The 18,030-nt window shown below is 39.1% G+C and overlaps 1 protein-coding gene across 1 annotated transcript in view; it reads right to left on the minus strand.

Annotated features, from left to right (window-relative positions):
- Positions 1-10,475: 10,475 nt before the first annotated feature.
- The window catches only part of nbas (NBAS subunit of NRZ tethering complex), a 305,288-nt gene continuing 297,733 nt past the window's right edge, over positions 10,476-18,030 (minus strand). Inside the window, exon 52 of the mRNA XM_073056940.1 lies at positions 10,476-11,459. Within this exon, the coding sequence (XP_072913041.1) occupies positions 11,184-11,459 (276 nt within the window). The 3' untranslated portion in view covers positions 10,476-11,183. The remainder of the gene's footprint in view (positions 11,460-18,030) is intronic.

Here is an 18,030-nt window from a genome sequence, read left to right on the forward strand (position 1 = left end):
CTTCCACCCACAGAGGCTCCATAGACTACCCCTCCATGTCTTCCTCCTTTTCTGCAGCCGTGACACTATCTCTGATCAACAGTGTCACGCTCCCATCTCTCTTGCCTCTCTCTCTATCCCTTCTGAAACATCTAAAGCCTGGCACTTAAAGTAGCCATTCCTTCCCTTGCACCATCTAAGTCTCTGTAATGGCTACAACATCATAGCTCCGAGTGCTGATCCACACTCTAAGCTAATCTGCTTTGTTCATAATACTTCTTGCATTAAAATAGACACCTCTCAAACCATTGGTCTGAGTGTGTCCCTTCTCTATCACCTGTCTATCCTCCATATTGCACTGTCTCCAATCTTTCTCTATTTGAGAGCCAACCTCCCCCCTTTCTTCTGTCACTTCAGTTTGGTTCCCACCCCCCAGCAATTCTAGTTTAAGCTCTACCCAATAGCCTTAGCAAACCTCCCTGCCAGGATATTGGTCCCCCTGGGATTCAAGTGCAACCCATCCTTTTTGTACAGGTCACTCCTGCCCCAAAAGAGGTCCCAATGATCCAGAAATCTGAATCCCTGCCCCCTGCTGCAATCCCTCAGCCTCGCTTTTATCCTCCACCTCACTCTATTCCTATACTCACTGTCGCGTGGCACAGATGACTACCTTTATGGTCCTGCTTCTCAACTTCCTTCCTAACTTCCTGTAGTCTGCTTTCAGGACCTCTTCCCTATCCTTGCCTATGTCATTGGTACCAATATGTACCACAACCTCTGGCTATTTTCCTTCCAATTCTGTTCCAATTTTTAAATTCCTATGACGGTTAGGATGGAAAGAGTGCATTTGAATAATATACATATGGAGATGGCAGAATTATCTAATAATTATATATTAGATTATATAAATTATGATAAATGACACTGGATGATGTGTTAAGTGGAAGTATTGTAGTGTTTGGAGTAACACTATTACAGCGCCAGCGATCTGGGTGCAATACTGCCACCGTCTATAAATAGTTTGTACATTCTCCTGTTGACCGTGTGGGTTTCCTCTGGGTGCTCTGGTTTCCTCCCATATTCCAAAGACGCAAGGCACGTTGTCCCAGTAGGCTCTGTTACCGTGTTGTACCTCTAAATTAAAAAAATGTACAAAGGAATATAAACTAACCAAACTTGTAGAGAATAAAAGGAGTGATCTAGATGGATTGGCTCCATAAATATTCAAGAAGTCTAGGAGAGAGACAGCATAGGCAAATAGCTAAGGTAATCCTTAAATTTCATAAGGGCAACTGTGGACCAATCAGTTTAATATCAAACATAGGAAAATACGTAATTCCCTACAAAAGGGAAGATTAAAAGTCTGGAAATTTTAGAAAAAAGTATAACAATTAAAAGTCTAAAAGGGAAAATTCCACTGGACTGACCTTACCAACTATTTTTGAATAGTAACAAAGTGGAAAATAAAATGAGGAAGATGCCACTTTGATAGGATAATGCTTAATAAGCTACTGAATATCAGAGAACATAAAAGAAGACAAGTCACAAAATGGATTTTTAATTGGCTTCAGAGCAGAAACAGAATGGGGATAAAGGACAGCTATTTATAATGAAACAAAATTGCCAGTGAAGTTTCACAAGAATCAGTCACAGGACAACTGGTATTCAAAATTTACATTAATAATTTAGGCATTTGACTCTAAATGTAATGCTGATATTGAGGTAGGTGGAGATGTAATGGTGGAAAGAGAACATCCTCAGGAGGACTACAATAAATTACAGAAGGATATTAATAAATATTAGTAAACTCACATAATAGGCAAATAATTAGCAAATGAAGTGGAACATAAGAGTATGAGGTTGCGCATATTCAAAGAGCAGGTTTCTTAGAAGATGCAAGTCCATGTCAGGATTAAAGAGCAAAGGGATCTTCAGTGATAAATTATTAAAGGTTGCACCACAGAGTCAGAAAGCCAAATACCACAGTTTATTTCTAGAGGGTCAGAATTGAAAAGTAGGGAATTCATACTAAGTTGTATGAAATTTGGTCAGGCCACATACAAACTGTGTACATTTCTAGTTGCCACTTTAAGAGATGGCTATGGTGGGGCTGCAAAGGGAGTCAAAAGATTTTCAACAATTATACTAGAAATACAAGAATATATTTGTTAGGCAAGCATGAATGTATTGGGTTCCTCTTCCCTAGAGAAAAGGTGACTGTGAGGCAACCCAGTAGAGATCTACAACTATGGGGCGTCAATTTAGATATTCACCAAGCAATTGAATAGCAAACTTAGAAGAAACTTCTTTAGCCAGTGTTTTTTTTCATCTTCACTCTCTTGTATAATTTATACTTTATATTTTGCACATTGTCTGTATTTAAGTGCCTTAATGCTGTTGTAAGTAATGTTTCTGTACCTTATTGTGCTTGTACACATGACAACGAGCTCAAATTGACCTGACTTGCTAAGAATCTAGTACTTACTGCTTAAGGAGTGGCTTTAATGAATAACAAACATACATTTCAAGGAAGTCTAAAAAAGCATGTAACAGAAAAGAAAATATGGGTCACGTTGATCCACTTAGATGAGGAAAAATGGAATTGTAATTGGTTTACTATTGAAGTATAGCAGAAACAGCAAATTGGACCATTTGGCTCAATTGGTTCATTTGCAGAATGGAAAAACTTCAACAACTAACACCAACATTAAATGAGAAGCTAAAAGAAGAGGCTACTTTACTTTATTGTCACCAAACAATTGATACTAGAGCGTACAATCATCACAGCAATATTTGATTCTGCGCTTCGCACTCCCTTAAGTACAAATTGAAGTAAATATAATAAAAATTTAAATTATAAATCATAATTAGAAAATAGAAAACGGAAAGTAAGGTAGTGCAAGTCAGGTCCAGATATTTGGAAGGTACGGCCCAGATCCGGGTCAGGATCCGTTCAGCCGTCTTATCACAGTTGGAAAGAAGCTGTTCCCAAATTTGGTCGTATGAATCTTCAAGCTCCTGAACCTTCTCCCGGAGGGAAGAGGGACAAAAAGTGTTTTGGCTGGGTGGGTTGTGTCCTTGATTATCCTGGCAGTGCTGCTCTGATAGCGTGCGGTGTAAAGTGAGTCCAAGGATGAAAGATTGGTTTGTGTGATGTGCTGGGCTATGTTCATGATCTTCTGCAGCTTCTTCCGATCTTGGACAGGACAACTTCCATACTTTCATCAGCCTGTATTGTGCTGTAGGTTTTCTATGTTTCTGATACTATTTATCATGAGGGGATTTGAAATCATAAGTTGGAGATTATGTTTTAATCATATAAGGCAGTGGTGTTATTACTTATGCACCGTGTACAGTATTAGATGATACACCAGCTTTAACTTTGCAAAATTCTTCTCTTGACCAACGTCTAATGTGGAAAAAGGGAAATAAATAACTATACTTACATTTGCAGAAGGGACAGCATTTCATCTATTGGAGAAAGTACAAGATCATTGTATAGGTAGCAATGCATTGACATGGATAAAACATCAATTTGCAAACAGGAAACAAGAGCAGATACAAATGACTCTCAGGGAAGATGTAATGTGTGCCAAGGGTCATTTAATATTATTTGTAATACAAACTATAAATATAAACATTAAAGTGCAACAATCTAACAGTTTAAATTATATAGGATAACAATTTTGATAATGAAACAAATGATATTAATAATTTTGCTGCTTATGCAATGATAGGAAAATAAATTATGCAGAGGACATAAAGAGATTATAAAGGGATATATATAGGCTCAGTGAGTAGGCAAAGAACTGGCTAATTGTGATTATAATGAATGAATATGTGAAATTACCTAATCTGGCAGCAAAAATTAAACGTAAAACATATCCTATCCATAGGCTGAAGCATTGTGGAACTCAAAGAGAAAGAGGAATCTGGGTGTCTGAGTGCATGACTTGCATTAGGCTACTATACACAAACGATAAGTAATTAGGAAAGTTAACAGAATAACGATGATGAGAGGCATTGATTGTGTGGATAGTCAGAGGCTTTTTCCCAGGGCTGAAACAGGTTTAAGCTGCTGGGGAGTTGGTACAGAGGAGATGCCAGGAGTAAGTTTTTTTCTCCTCAGAGAGTGGTGAGTGCATGGAATGGGCTGCCGGCAACGGTGGTGGAGGTGGATACGATAGGGTCTTTTAAGAGACTTTTGGACAGGTACATGGAGCTTAGAAAAATAAGAGGGCTACGGGTAAGCCTAGTAATTTCTAAGGTAGGGACATATTTGGCACAACTTTCTGGGCCAAAGGGCCTGTATTGTGCTGTAGGTTTTCTATGTTTCTAATACCATTTATCGTGAGGGGATTTGAAATCATAAGTTGGAGATTATGTTTTAACCATATAAGGCAGTGGTGTTATTATTTATGCACTGTGTACAGTATTAGATTTACGGTATTTAAGAAAGATGGTGTGAGTCTTTCTCCATCTCAATAGGCAGTAGAAGCAGTCTATGAATATTTTTCATGCAGAGATAGTTAGATAGGTACTAAATAAGTGGGTGGGGGAGGGGGAGTTTAAATATTACCACAAATAGACCAGAATGCAGAATTAAAGTTACAATCAGTTCAGTAATAAGCTTCTTAAATTGTGAAGTAGAGTCAAGAAACTGGGTGGCCTTTTCCTTATTTACTTGTATGTTTGTTCATGAATTTCCAAATGCATAAACTGGGGAGAAAGTGTTATGCAATTGATTTATTGAGTTCTTAGGTGACTGAAATGAAAAGACAGAAGATTCTACTGAGCTGGGGATCCTTATAAAAGTTTCAAGGTACAGGAAGTATGGAAGGGAGAATTCACATGCTTCAGAGAGAAGGAATAGATAAGTGGCCATTATAAAAGGAAATCTATGCCTTTTAAGAAACACAAGCAAAAGGGTAGGCAATGAAGGGCACATCCAAGAAGATTCTGTGGATACTGAAATACTAAGTACTCTGTATCAGTCTTCACTAATGAGGATGCTACCAATGTAGCAGTAAAGCAAAAGACTGGAGAAATTATATAATATAAACACAAGATATTCTGCCAATGTGGGAAATCCAGAGCAACACACAAAATGTTGGAAGATCTCAGTAGATCAGGCAGCAGCTATGGAAATGAATAAGTGTCAACATTTTGGGACGAGATCACTGTGTATAAATATGAAGGTTATAATAAAAATGTGCTGAAGGGTAATTTCAGTGAATAAGGGAAGACAGCGGAGTTTAGCCACAATCTTCAATTTGTGTTGAGGAAGACATGGCGTATGACATGTCATAGTGGTATGTTTTGGCAAGGGAAGGGGACGAAGTACATTTGAACAGAACTGGAGAATTGTGAATGTTGCATGTCTTTTTAAAAAAAGATTATACAAGAATCTCTGACCAATCAGCCTGGGTCAGTTGTGGGGAAAACAATAACTTGCAACAAAGCTAAATGGCACTTAGAAAAGTCAAATGAATGTTAATACTAATTTGTTAAAAATGAATTACAATTGATTAACTTAGTTGAGTTCTTTAAGGAAATGATGGAGAATGTGACAAGGATAAGGACAGTATATGCTAACCTCTGGCTTATTACTATTTAATGGGCCAAGAGTTCAGAATCATATTGCAACCAAAATGAAGTGCTTAGTAAAGCAGTTGTTGTCACCCCTCATTCTTTTGAATTCCAGTGAATACAGGCCTAGGGCCATTAAAAACTCTTCATATGACAAGCCATTCAATCTTGAAATCATTTTCGTGAACCTCCTTTGTACACTCCCCAGTTTCAGAATATCCTTTCTAAGATAAGGGGTCCAAAACTGCACACAATACTCCAAGTAAGGCCTCACCGGAGCCTTATAAACTCTCAACATTACATCCCTGCTTTTATATCTTAGTCCTCTTGAACTGAATGCCAACATTGCATTTGCCTTCCTCACCATGGACTCAACCTGCAAATTAACCCTTAGGGAATCCTGCACAAGGACTCTCAAGTCCCTTTGCACCTCATTTTTTTGTATTTTCTCTCCATTTTAGAAAATAGTCAAACCTTTTATGTCTTCTACCAAAGTACACTTCCTAACACTGTATTCCATCTGCTACTTCTTTGCCCATTCTCCCAATCCAAATCCTTCTGCAGCCTTTCTACTTTCTCAAAACCATCTGCACCCTCCACTGATCTTTGTATCATCTGCAAACTCTGTAACAAAGCTATTAAGTCTATCATCAAAATAACTGACATATAATGTAAAAAGAATCGGTCCCGAACACCATTTGTCACTGGCAGCCAGCCAGTAAAGGCTCCCTTTATTCCCACTCTTTGCCTCCTGCCAACCAGCCACTGCTTTATCCATGCTAGAATCTTTCCTGTAATATCGTGGACTCATAGCTTGTTAAGCAGCCTCATGTGTGGTAGCTTGTCAACCCATATGAAAATCCAAGTACGCAACATCAACCGATTCTCCTTTGTCTATCTATTCTGCTTGTTATTTCTTCAAAGAATTCCAACAGATCTGTCAGGCAAGACTTTCCCTTCAGGAAATCATGCTGACTACAGCCTATTTTATTATGCGCCTCTAAGTACCCTGAAACTACATCCTTTAGACCGTCTCCAACATCTTCCCATCGACAGAGGTTAGACAAACTGGCCTACAATTTCCTTTCTTCGGCCTCTCTTCCTTCTTGAAGAGTGGTGTGACATTTGCAATTTTCCAGTCTTCTGGACCCCTTCCAGAATCTAGTGATTCTTTAAAGATCATTACAAATGCCTCCACAATCTCTTCAGCCACTTTCAGAACTCTGGGGTGTACACCATCTGGTCCAGGTGACTTAACTACTTTCAGTTTCCCAAGAACCTTCTCCCTAGTAATGGTAACTTCACACACCTTATGTGGACATGTTGAACTTCCACCATACTGCTAGAGTCCTCCACAGTGAAAACTGATGCAAAATACTTATTCAGTTATTCCACCATTTTGTTTTCCCCCAATATGACCACTCTGGCATCATTTTCCAGCAGGCTGATATCTACTCTCACCTCTTTCACACTCTATGCATCTCAGGCAACCTTTGGGATTCTCAACACACACAAAATGCTGGTGGAACACAGCAGGCCAGGCAGCATCTATAGGAGAAGTACTGTCAACGTTTTGGGCCGAGACCCTTCGTCAGAACTAACTTAAAGGAAAGATAGTAAGAGATTTGAAAGTAGTGGGGGGAGGGGGAAATGCGAATGATAAGAGAAGACCGGAGGGGGTGGGATGAAGCTAAGAGCTGGAAAGGTGATTGGCGAAAGTGATACAGAGCTGGAGAAGGGAAAGGACCATGGGACAGGAGGCCTTGGGAGAAAGAAAGGGTGGGGGGGAGCACCAGAGGGAGATGGAGAACAGGCAAGCAACTAAATATGTCAGGGATGGGGTAAGAAGGGGAGGAGGGGCATTAACGGAAGTTAGCGAAGTCAATGTTCATGCCATCAGGTTGGAGGCTACCCAGCTGGTATATAAGGTGTTCCTCTTTGGGATTCTCAGTTTGTTTCAGAGTTTAGTACGGGTGGCAGGGTGGAGATACGTCTCTATCAAAGGAGGTATATGGCACTGCTTTTCTTTGTAGCTTGCAGGTCATTCTTGGGCAAACTGTAGCACCTGCTTAGCCCTCTATTCAGGGTCACATGAAACCATGGAAGCAGGTGGTGGATGGTCTTGTGAGCAGCTGGTCGATATCATAAGTCCTGGTTATATGACTACTGACACCAGACAATCTCTGAAGAGTATTGATAATAGCTGGGGTAACCTTTCTTGTAAAGAGACTGTCCAGAGAAAGGCAATGGCAAACCACTCTTGTAGCAAAATTTGCCAAGAACAATCATGGTCATGAGACCATCATTGCCTACTTTGTACGACACGGCACATGGTGATGATGATGATTAGAAGTTAAGAGGATATAGAGAGATAAGTAAAATGGACAGATACTTTACAAATAAAATTAAAAAGTGAAAATTGTGAAGTGAAACATTTTGTGTTTAGAATAAGGACAAGCAACATGAATTTAAAAGGTATAATTTTAAAGGAAACAGACCTAGGGGTGTATATACAAAATGTCTCAAAGGACACAAAGTTACACAGAAGCCTTTATGAAAGAATAATAAAAAAACAGCTCGAGTATACTATTTTAATGGAGCTAAGAGACTGCCGATACTGGAATCCAGGTAGTCTACAACCTAATGACATAAGCATTGAATTTTTCAGTTTCAGTTAAACATAGGAACATTGAAACATAGAAAACCTACAGCACAATACAGGCCCTTCAGCCCACAAAGCTGTGCCAAACATGTCCCTACCACAGAACTTTCTGGGCTTTATCCATAGCCCTCTATTTTTCTAAGCTCCATGTAGCCATCTGGCAGTCACTTAAAAGACCCAATCGTTTCCGTCTCTACCACTGCTGCTGGCAGCCCATTTCACGCATTCACCACTCTTTGCGTAAAAAACTTACCCCTGACATCTCCTCTGTACCTACTTCCAAGCACCTTAAAACTACGCCCTCTTGTGCTAGCAATTTCAGCCCTGGGGAAAAGCCTCTATCCACACTATCAATGCCTCTCATTATCTTGTACACATCAGGTCACCTCTCATCCTCCGTCGCTCCAAGGAGAAAAGGCTGAGTTCACTCAACCTATTCTCATAACTGCTCTCTCCTGATTTTCTCTTTCTGATCCTCCCATGTCCTCCTACACACACCAAACCCAACCCTTGCTTTGTTTTTATCCCCTTCCTACCCCTCCATCTGCCCATCACCCACACCCCCTTCTACAGGTTCCCCTCCCCCACACCTTCCCATGTACCCATCCCACCTCCCTTATTTGGTATCATACTACCACTTCCTTTCCCATCAGATTCAGTCATCTGCAACCCTTTGTTACCTCTATCATCTCTGTTCTGTTGCTATTTCCACCCCTCCCTCCTACCAGACCCCCAATGTGTAATCACTCCTCTTTACCTGGACCTACATTTCACTTGCTAGCTCTTACCTCAACTCTCTATACAGAGATGATGTTCAAGATGATCATGTTGATGATGACAGAATCAACAAGTACTTCTAGACAGAAGAAACCAAATTACGTCAATTTCACAGATAATTAACTTATTAAAACAGTAGATACACAAAAGTGTTGCCATTTGATGCAATGAAAGCATTCTGAGGGGAATTGGGAAAAGAATTAAAGGTAAATTTTATGGAGGAAGAAGAGGTCTGGTTCAAGGAAGCAGGAAAAGCATGATGGGCAATGTCCTCCTAAGCTGCATTTTTTTGGGAATTTATTGCATATGATATATCACAACAACATGAGAGCAATCAGTAAAACAGCAAAAATGTTTGGCACTGAATTTGAGCACAGAATAATGAATGCTTTGTGTCTCTGGGGAAGGCAAGCATTACATTCTGTTTCCAAACAAAGATATCCCAACTAAATCAATGATATTGTTTAAAAAGGAGATCAAAGTCTTAGACTTGCTAATCGTGCTCAAAACAAATAAATCCCCAGGGATGAAGAGAGTTTATCTAAGAATAATGAGAGAAGGGAGAAAATTTGTTGAGGCAGTGATAAATCAGTAGATGCTACAGGAGGTATAAAAGATTGCTTTCAACCTTAGAAAGACATGAAAATTAAAGACACTAAAAATATTTGGACAGTTGATTTCATTTTGTATAAAATAAAAGAATCAATATTCAGAAGTGAACTAGTTTAATCTGCACAAAAATAATCTAATTAATGTCAGTCAACAATAGTTCAGAACTGTGGACTTCACCAACATCCTTAACCTAAATGACAAAACAAATAGATTATAGTAAGACATAAAACATAATTTCCCTTAACTTCCTATAAACATCTGGTATAGTGTGAGACAAAAGGCCACTAATTAGACTTACAGCCTCAGGATACTGGGTATGATGCCTTGGACTTTAACGAGCTGAAATTATTTAAGGAAATATTTCTGGACATAAAGGTATCTCCTACGGGAAGGGAGTAGAAATATGATACTGAGATAGAGTATCAGCCTAAATTTGATTAAATGTTAGAACATGTTCAACAGGTCATATGGTCTTTACTGCTCCTGTATTCAATGTTTTTTGCATGAGCCATGAAAATTCAGAGAAAACAGGGAAATGGATGAATTAGGTGACAACATTAGACAAGCCATGTCACCATGGGGTTTAATAATATTATTTTTGTTGATTTCCTAGGGCTCAGTGCTAGGACCACCAGAGATCTATTTTACAAAAAATAACTTGAACATAGAAACTTGATGCAATCTGATTGAATTTACAAATAACACCAAGAGGACCAATTTGAGCTGTTGAGCTAATATGCAGAACAGTGTTAGGGTGGGGAAAATACTACTCATAGAAAAAAGAAAGTTAGATGAATACATATTATTGAAATAACCAAGGATGATGCTGAAAACCATCTAGGGAGGTAAATAATGATTATTGAACAAACTGATAGACAATTTATTTTTAAATACAATTCTTATTACGAACTTGAAGTTTGAAACTCTGCATTGTGCGGAAAGTGCAAAAATTTGCATTTAAGAAACAATTTGAAGTCAATCTTCCCAAATTAGTCTTCTTGAAAAGTTTCGCCATGAAGGAACTATGCAGCTCAGTTCATGAGGGGTAATTTGCCATCATACGCTGTGTTCAATCTGAAGAAAAATCAAGACGAGCTGCTTCGATATGGACCATATCTCTTAAGGAACGAGATCAGGTCGCCAGATCAGTTCACGTATTTCCATATTTTTGTCTGCACAAGATATTTCCTACATGTTTCCTCTTTCAGAAGAAATAATCCCACAAATTTAAATAAGCAATTTTGTTTGAAAATTTTAATACAGTATCTCACATCTACAATCCTGGAAGTGCACCGTACCCGGTGATAATATTAATAAGCACTTGTTAATTGTTATTAATTGATGAGTTTCTGAATTCAAGAAAAATGCACAATTGAAAGATTGCTGAGACAATCACACTGATTTTGTGGATCAAATTCCAGAAGATAATCTCCAGGCAGCAGTTACAGACATGTCAGTTTCTACCCAGTATCCAGTTGAAACTTACAGGTCCATCTGAGCCCTTTCTATGCAACTTCACTTTTGAGGAACTTAATTAAATATACTTCGTGGTGGCAAAATACCTTCATAACCACCTCTTTGCAACATTTAATGCAGCGCTAAATGTACATAAGGATGGATGTACAGCTCTGTGGGACATAATTAGAGATCCACCTTCTGCAGCATAACCTGCTTGATTCAACTGTTCTGCGATATCATCAACACTCCACTGTCCCTCCTTGTGATTGGCCAGAAGATGTTTTATAAGGTGAGGGTAGAAAACAGTAGAGATGCAATCAACCACCAATTTCTTGTCTAGCAGCAGGGAAAGCAATTCGGAATCACAACTGGAAGCATCAATCTATAAGGAAGAAAAATACATTTGCATAAATTGTTTTGAAATATGGTATTTCATTAGCTGCTGAAGACTCTAATTCAGAATTAGAATTCAAATTGGAATGGGCTTATTATCACCATATGTACTGAGATACTGTTCATACAGATCAAATCTAGTTTACCGAAAAACAGTAAAAAATATAGAATAAAGCAGAACAGCTACAGAGAAAGTAGATGCAAACAATAAGGTACAAGATCGTAACAAGGAAGATTGTGCCCATGATGGAGCTGGCTTTACTTAAAACCCTCTGCAGCTTTTTCCCATCCACTGCATTGGCACCACCAAACCATACTCAGAATCCACCTAATTGTGGTAGGGAACCATTCAACAGTCTTAGAACAGCAGGATAGAAGCTGTCCTTGAGCCTGGTGGTACATGGATTTAGGCTCTTGTATCTTCTGCCAGATGTTAAAGGGGAGAAGAGAACAAATCTAGAATATGCAAGGTCTTTAATTATACTGCCTGCTTTACTGGGGTATAGAAAAGTACTGTATAGACAGGGAGGCTGGTTTCTGTGATGTGCTGAGCTCTGGCCACAACTCTGTGCAGTTTCTTGCAGTCACGTGCAAAGCAGTTCCATACTAAGCTGCTATGCATTAAAATAGAATGCTTTATTGGCGTATCAGTAAATATTGGTAACAGATGAAGGGTCACACCTAACTTATTTAGGCTCCTGAGGAAGTAGAACTGTTGGTGAGCTTTCTTAACTATGGCATCTGTGAATGTTCAATAAACATCAATTCATTGCCTCAAACTTATCTGGATTACATTTTATCTGCTCCACCCACTTTCCTTGTATCCTTTTATATATATAACAAATAACAAAAATCCCCATGATACACCATTAGTTACAGACTCCCAGTGAGAAAAAACACCTCTCAGTCACTACCTTCTGTCTCACATCACCAAGCCAATTTTGGATACAGTTTTCCAAAATACCTTGGATTCCATGTGCCCTAACTTTCTGGAGTTGTCCACTATGTGGGCCTTCCTATTGTTTTCTGGGATATAGGGCTGAGACATTTGGCAGAATCTCAGGTGATGACAAGAGGAGTAGAGGAGCAAGATAGAGTGGTGTTGCAACAACAACCTTTCACTCATTGTCAGTAAGACCAAGGAATTGATAGAGGATTTCAGAAAGGGGAAATCAAGAGAACACACAGCAATTCTCATCGAGGAGTCGGCAGTGGAAAAGGTAAGCAGTTTCAGGTTCATGGATTTTAACATAACAATAGATTTATCCTAGGCCTAACATGTTGATGCAAATAGGAAGAAGGTATATTTCATTAGTCTGAGGAGACTTGGTATGTCACCAAAGACTCCAGCAAATTTCTACAGATGTACCATGGGGAGCATTCTGAGTGATTGTATTACCTACCCTCTGGTGGAGGGGCCAATACAAAAGACAGGAAAAAGCTGCAAAGGGTTGTAAACTCAGGCAACTCCATCATGGGCACAAGCCTCCCCAAAATCAAGAAAGTCTTCAAAAAGCGATGCTTCAAATAGGTAGCATCCATCATGAAGGAATCTCACCATCCAGGACCTGCCCTCATGTCATTGCAATTAATAGGGAGCCTGAAGACACAGACTCAGTGTTTTAGGAATAACTTTCCATGAACACTACCACAATATACTGCTGTCTTTTGACACCATTTTTAATATATTTTCTAACAGTAATCTATAGTAATTTTTATGTATTGCACTGCATTGCTACTGTAATACAACAAATTTCACAATAGTGAAATGTCAGTGATAATAAACACGATTCAGATTGGTAAAGATTAAATAGAATGTCATTACTATTACTGTAATGAGTAAGGATATTAAGGGATTAAAACAGGAGAGTGAGAAGTCTGAAATGGGAAGTCTGGTGAGAGGAATGATGCCTGTCTAGGAAAAAGATTTGGAAGTTTACTAGGATAGAGGACAAGAGGCTAGTCTGGGGAGTAAGTGCTGTAACAGCTGAAGTTGACAAAGGCATGGATTCAACAGGAACTGGCGAATACACTCAGTGGCCACTTTATCAGTGCATCTACTTGTTAATGCAAATATCTAATCAACACCTCAATGCATAAAAGCATGTGGACCTGGTCAAGAGTTTTAGTTGCTGTTCAGTTCTAACATCAGAACGAGGAAGAAAGATGATCTAAGTGACTTTGACCATGAAATAATGGTTGGTGCCGAATGAGGTGGTTTAAGTATCTCAAAAATTTCTGATCTCTGAGGATCTTCATGCACAATAATCTCTAGAGCAGGGGTTTCTAATCCTTTTAATGCCATTGACTCCTGCCATTAACTGAGGGGTTCATGGATCCCAGGCTGGGAACCTCTGCCCTACAGAGAATGGTGCAAAAAAATAAAATCATGCAATAAATAGCAGTCTTGCAGGCAAAAATGCTTTATTAATGAGTTCAAGGTTCAAAGTAAAGTACATCTATTTCCCCATATTCGACCCTGAGATTTGTTTTTTTGCATGCATACACAGTAAATCCAAGAAACACAATAGAATCAATGAAAGACTGCACCCAACAGGACGGACAAACGATTATTATGCAAAAGACAACAAACTGCAAATACAAAAGAAATACTTAACAATAAGAAGAAATAAATATCGAGAACATGAGATAAAGAGTCCTTGAAAGTGAGTCCATAAGTTGTGGGCACAGTTCAGTAATGGAGTGAATGAAGTTATCCCCTCTGGTTCAAGAGCCTGATGGTTGAGGGGTCAGAACTGTTCCTGACCTGAACCTGGTGGCGTGAATCCTGAGGCTCCTGTACCTTTTTCCTGATGGCAGCAGCGAAAAGAGAAAGCATAGCCTGGATAGTGGGGGACCCTGATGATGGATGTCAGTGCTCTGTGTAGAATCCACCACTTTCTGTAGGATTTCCCATTCAAAATCACTGTTTTTTCCATACCAATCTGTGTTGCAGCCAGTCAATATTCTCTCCATCACACATCTATAGAAATTTGTCAAAGTTGTAGAAGACATGCCAAATCTTCACACACTTCTAAAGAAATAGAGGCTCAGCCATGGTATCTTCTTATTGGTACTACGGTGCTAGGCCCAGGACAGATACTCTCAATGATAATGTTGAAAATTTTAAAGTTGCTGACCCTCTCCATCTCTGATCCTGTGAGGTTGTTGCTGTTGTGGGACCACTCAGCCAGATTTTCAATTTCCCTCCTATGCTTAGCCTTGACAGTCATAAGTATAAAGTGAGCAGAGCAGGGGACTAAGCACACAGCTTGTGGTGCACCTGTGCTGATGGAGGTTGTGTAGATGTTGTCACCAATCCAAACTGACTGGGGTCTGTAAATGAGGAAGTCAAGGATCCAATTGCAAAAGGAGATATTGAGGCCAAGGTCTTGAAGTTTATTGATTAGATTTCAAGGGATGATGGAATTGAATGCTGAGCTGTAGCCAATAAAGAGTATTCTGATGTATGCATCTTTGCTGTCCACTGTTTGGTTGTTCCAGGGTTGAGTGAAGAGCCAATGAAATGACATCTGTTGTGGACCTGTTGCCACTACAGCAAATTGGAGTGGATCCAAGTCATTTCTCAGGCAGGAGTTGTTGTGTTTCATCACCAATCTCTCAAAGCACTTCATCACAGTGGATGTCAGTGCTATTGGATGATAGTCATTGAGGCAGGTTATCACGTTCAGAGAGATCACAGGAGAATAGAAAGACTGGTTCAAGTTGACAAGGAGGCGACAGTAACTCAATAACCACCTGTTGCAACAGTGCAGAAGAGCACCTCTGAATGCACAACACATTGAACTTTGAAGTAGATGCGCTACAACAGCAGAAGACCACACATACACTCATTGGCCACTTTATTAGGTACCTTTTGTAATTAATCAAGTGGCAACTGAGTGTAAATGAGAACAGGAAATCTTTGTCAAGGAGAACATTATGGATTCAGAAATCCAGTCTCTTGATGAATAGGGTATTATTAGTCTGGAGAGTGACCAATGGGAAAGTTCAATGGGAAGATTAATGACAGATAGAAGAGTGAAGAAATTGGTGAAGGAACCCAAATTAATTGATAAGGAAACTAAAGCTGAGCAATGGGGAGTCATTGTGCATATTTTAACTCTGAAGGATGCTCAGTATGGGTCTCGTGGGGCCAGTGTAGAATGAGGATTTTAACAAGTGCAAGAAAGGTGGAATAAGGAAAGTAGTTGCTGGAACTGGAGAAACCAATTAGGTCTTACTGCCACTATGTAGGTTGATCAGGGCAGACTGTGAGCACAGTGAGGAGGAGAAGAATTACTAAAGGATAAGCTGTTGCAACCCATAACTAAGTCAACTTTGGAATATAGAAATAACGATGCACAGCAAGGTGAAAGATGGCAAGGGTTTTGTTTGTTGGCTGTTTTCTACCAACTGTCTGTTTAGTACTGGAAGGCTTTTTTAGTAATCTAACCACAGTTATCAAGACATTGAAAAGAAATTATCGGGTGATTGAGAGAAAGAAACATTTCCACTCATTGAGGGCAGTCAACATTTTTAAGTAAACATTATCGGGGAGGCTTTATTGGACAGAAATTGGGAATCACTTTTGAATACACAGTGTTAGAATTTTCTCTCTTCTACAATGGTAACAGAAGTTTTCCAATTGTTTATTTTAAGACTGAAATAGGTTTTTGATAATCAAAGGTGTTACGGAATCAGCTCACAATCAGAATCAGAATCAGGTGTAATACCACTGGCTTGTGTTGTGACATTTGTTGTTATGCAGAAGTAAATTGCGATATATAATAAAAACATCTGTAAATTAAAGTCTATATACATTAAAATGTTAGATTAAATAAATAGTACAAAAAGAAAAAATTAGTGAGGTAGAGCTTATGGGTTTAATGTCCATTCAGAAATCAGATGGCAAAGGGGAAGAAGGTATTCCTGAATTGCTGAGGGTGCACCTTCAGGCTCATGTAGTTCCTCCCTGATGGGAGCAATAAGGAAAGGGCACTTCCTGTGCCACAGTAATCTTACTATGCAGCTCCTATCATCTTGAGGATTCAGTTCCATGGTCAATTCGAATTGGAGAAAGCTAAGGGGAGTGATGGGATATTTAGAAAGCATACCCTGAGGCCTTGGGGCCTAGCACTCCCTTGGTAGCCTTGTAGAGCTTGTGTTTCACTGTTTTAAAATGTCTCTTATAGTCAGAAATATAAATATACTAAAATTAATTTGAAAAAATAATGTAATTAATAAAAACAGTGAAATAGGCAACAGAAGGCTAAAACTGCAGTTAACAAGTTGGAAACATGACTCAAATTAATGGAACTGTGATAGATGCACTACTTCTGGCTGGTGCATTGCTGAGGAGCCAGATGGAAAGTGCATCCAACTCTTCAACTCAGCAAGTTATGAACACCCCAACAGTCATTACTGAGAGGTCCTGATACATCTGTGTATAACTTCTGGTGTGCTCTGTACTTCTACAGCAACTTTGCAGGTAACTCTCAATGACATAGCTTGGTGGCTGTCAGTGCATTTTAGGATAGAAAAGATTAGAAGCAAAACCAGGAGATCGCAATCATTTCTTTCATAGAATCTTTGTTGTGGTCAAACCCAGGAGAAAGACTGGACAGAAAGTAGAGGTGAGGCTGCTCATTCAACGTGTATGTGCCACCATTGTATTCCAAGTAATTAAATTAATTTATTAACTTTCTGTTTTAGAAAAAAACTGGCTATAAATCATTTGAATTTCATAATTATTAACAATCTATGCTGAGCAAGTATAAGTAAATTCTAAGTGGAAGCATAAGCAAGTTGATGTCATTGATCAACTAATCTTTACCTTCCTTATACTCATTATCCTCATATTTTAAGGTAATCGTTTTTTGAGCTAACAACATTGCACTTGCAAGTACTGACAAATTTGAATGGAATAAGGTAGATTTCAGCAATAATGAATGTTCATAGTTTTTTGTGCATAGTAACAACTTTCAATAGGTGCTTACATAATTTAAATTGTGGCAGATAATGAGGTGCCCACAATCGCTTCATTGTGAAGGAGTCCTGATTTAGATAGAACATTCAAATATCTTGTATTAAAAGGCCAACTTTACTGGAATAATTTGATGGAACAACGCAGTAGCCTTCTTGGTGCACTACATCAGCTTGCACTTTGCTTTCTCCACCCCATCCATGCACCTCATCCACCTTTTTAATTTTAAGGCTTTCTCAGCAAATCACTGCAGGAATTTGGAAGCAAAGATGTCAGCACAGAGAGGAAGACTATAAAGGCACAGAGGAATAGCTGGCAAATTTCTGGATTAGGCCATGAGAAATTTATGCAACTCAATTTATTCTAAAGTATGCTTAACAACGAAAGCTATCCTCAGTGGTTGAGATTCTGAGGTATTGGTTGAGTTAGTCCAGTAAAACCATATAACCATATAACAATTACAGCACGGAAACAGGCCATCCCGGCCTTTCTAGTCTGTGCCGAACGTTTACTCTCACCTAGTCCCACCTACCTGCACTCAGCCCATAACCCTCCATTCCTTTCCTGTCCATAT

The sequence above is a fragment of the Hemitrygon akajei genome, chromosome 9 (genome assembly GCF_048418815.1).
Source record: "Hemitrygon akajei chromosome 9, sHemAka1.3, whole genome shotgun sequence".
Classification (NCBI taxonomy): Eukaryota; Metazoa; Chordata; class Chondrichthyes; order Myliobatiformes; family Dasyatidae; genus Hemitrygon; species Hemitrygon akajei.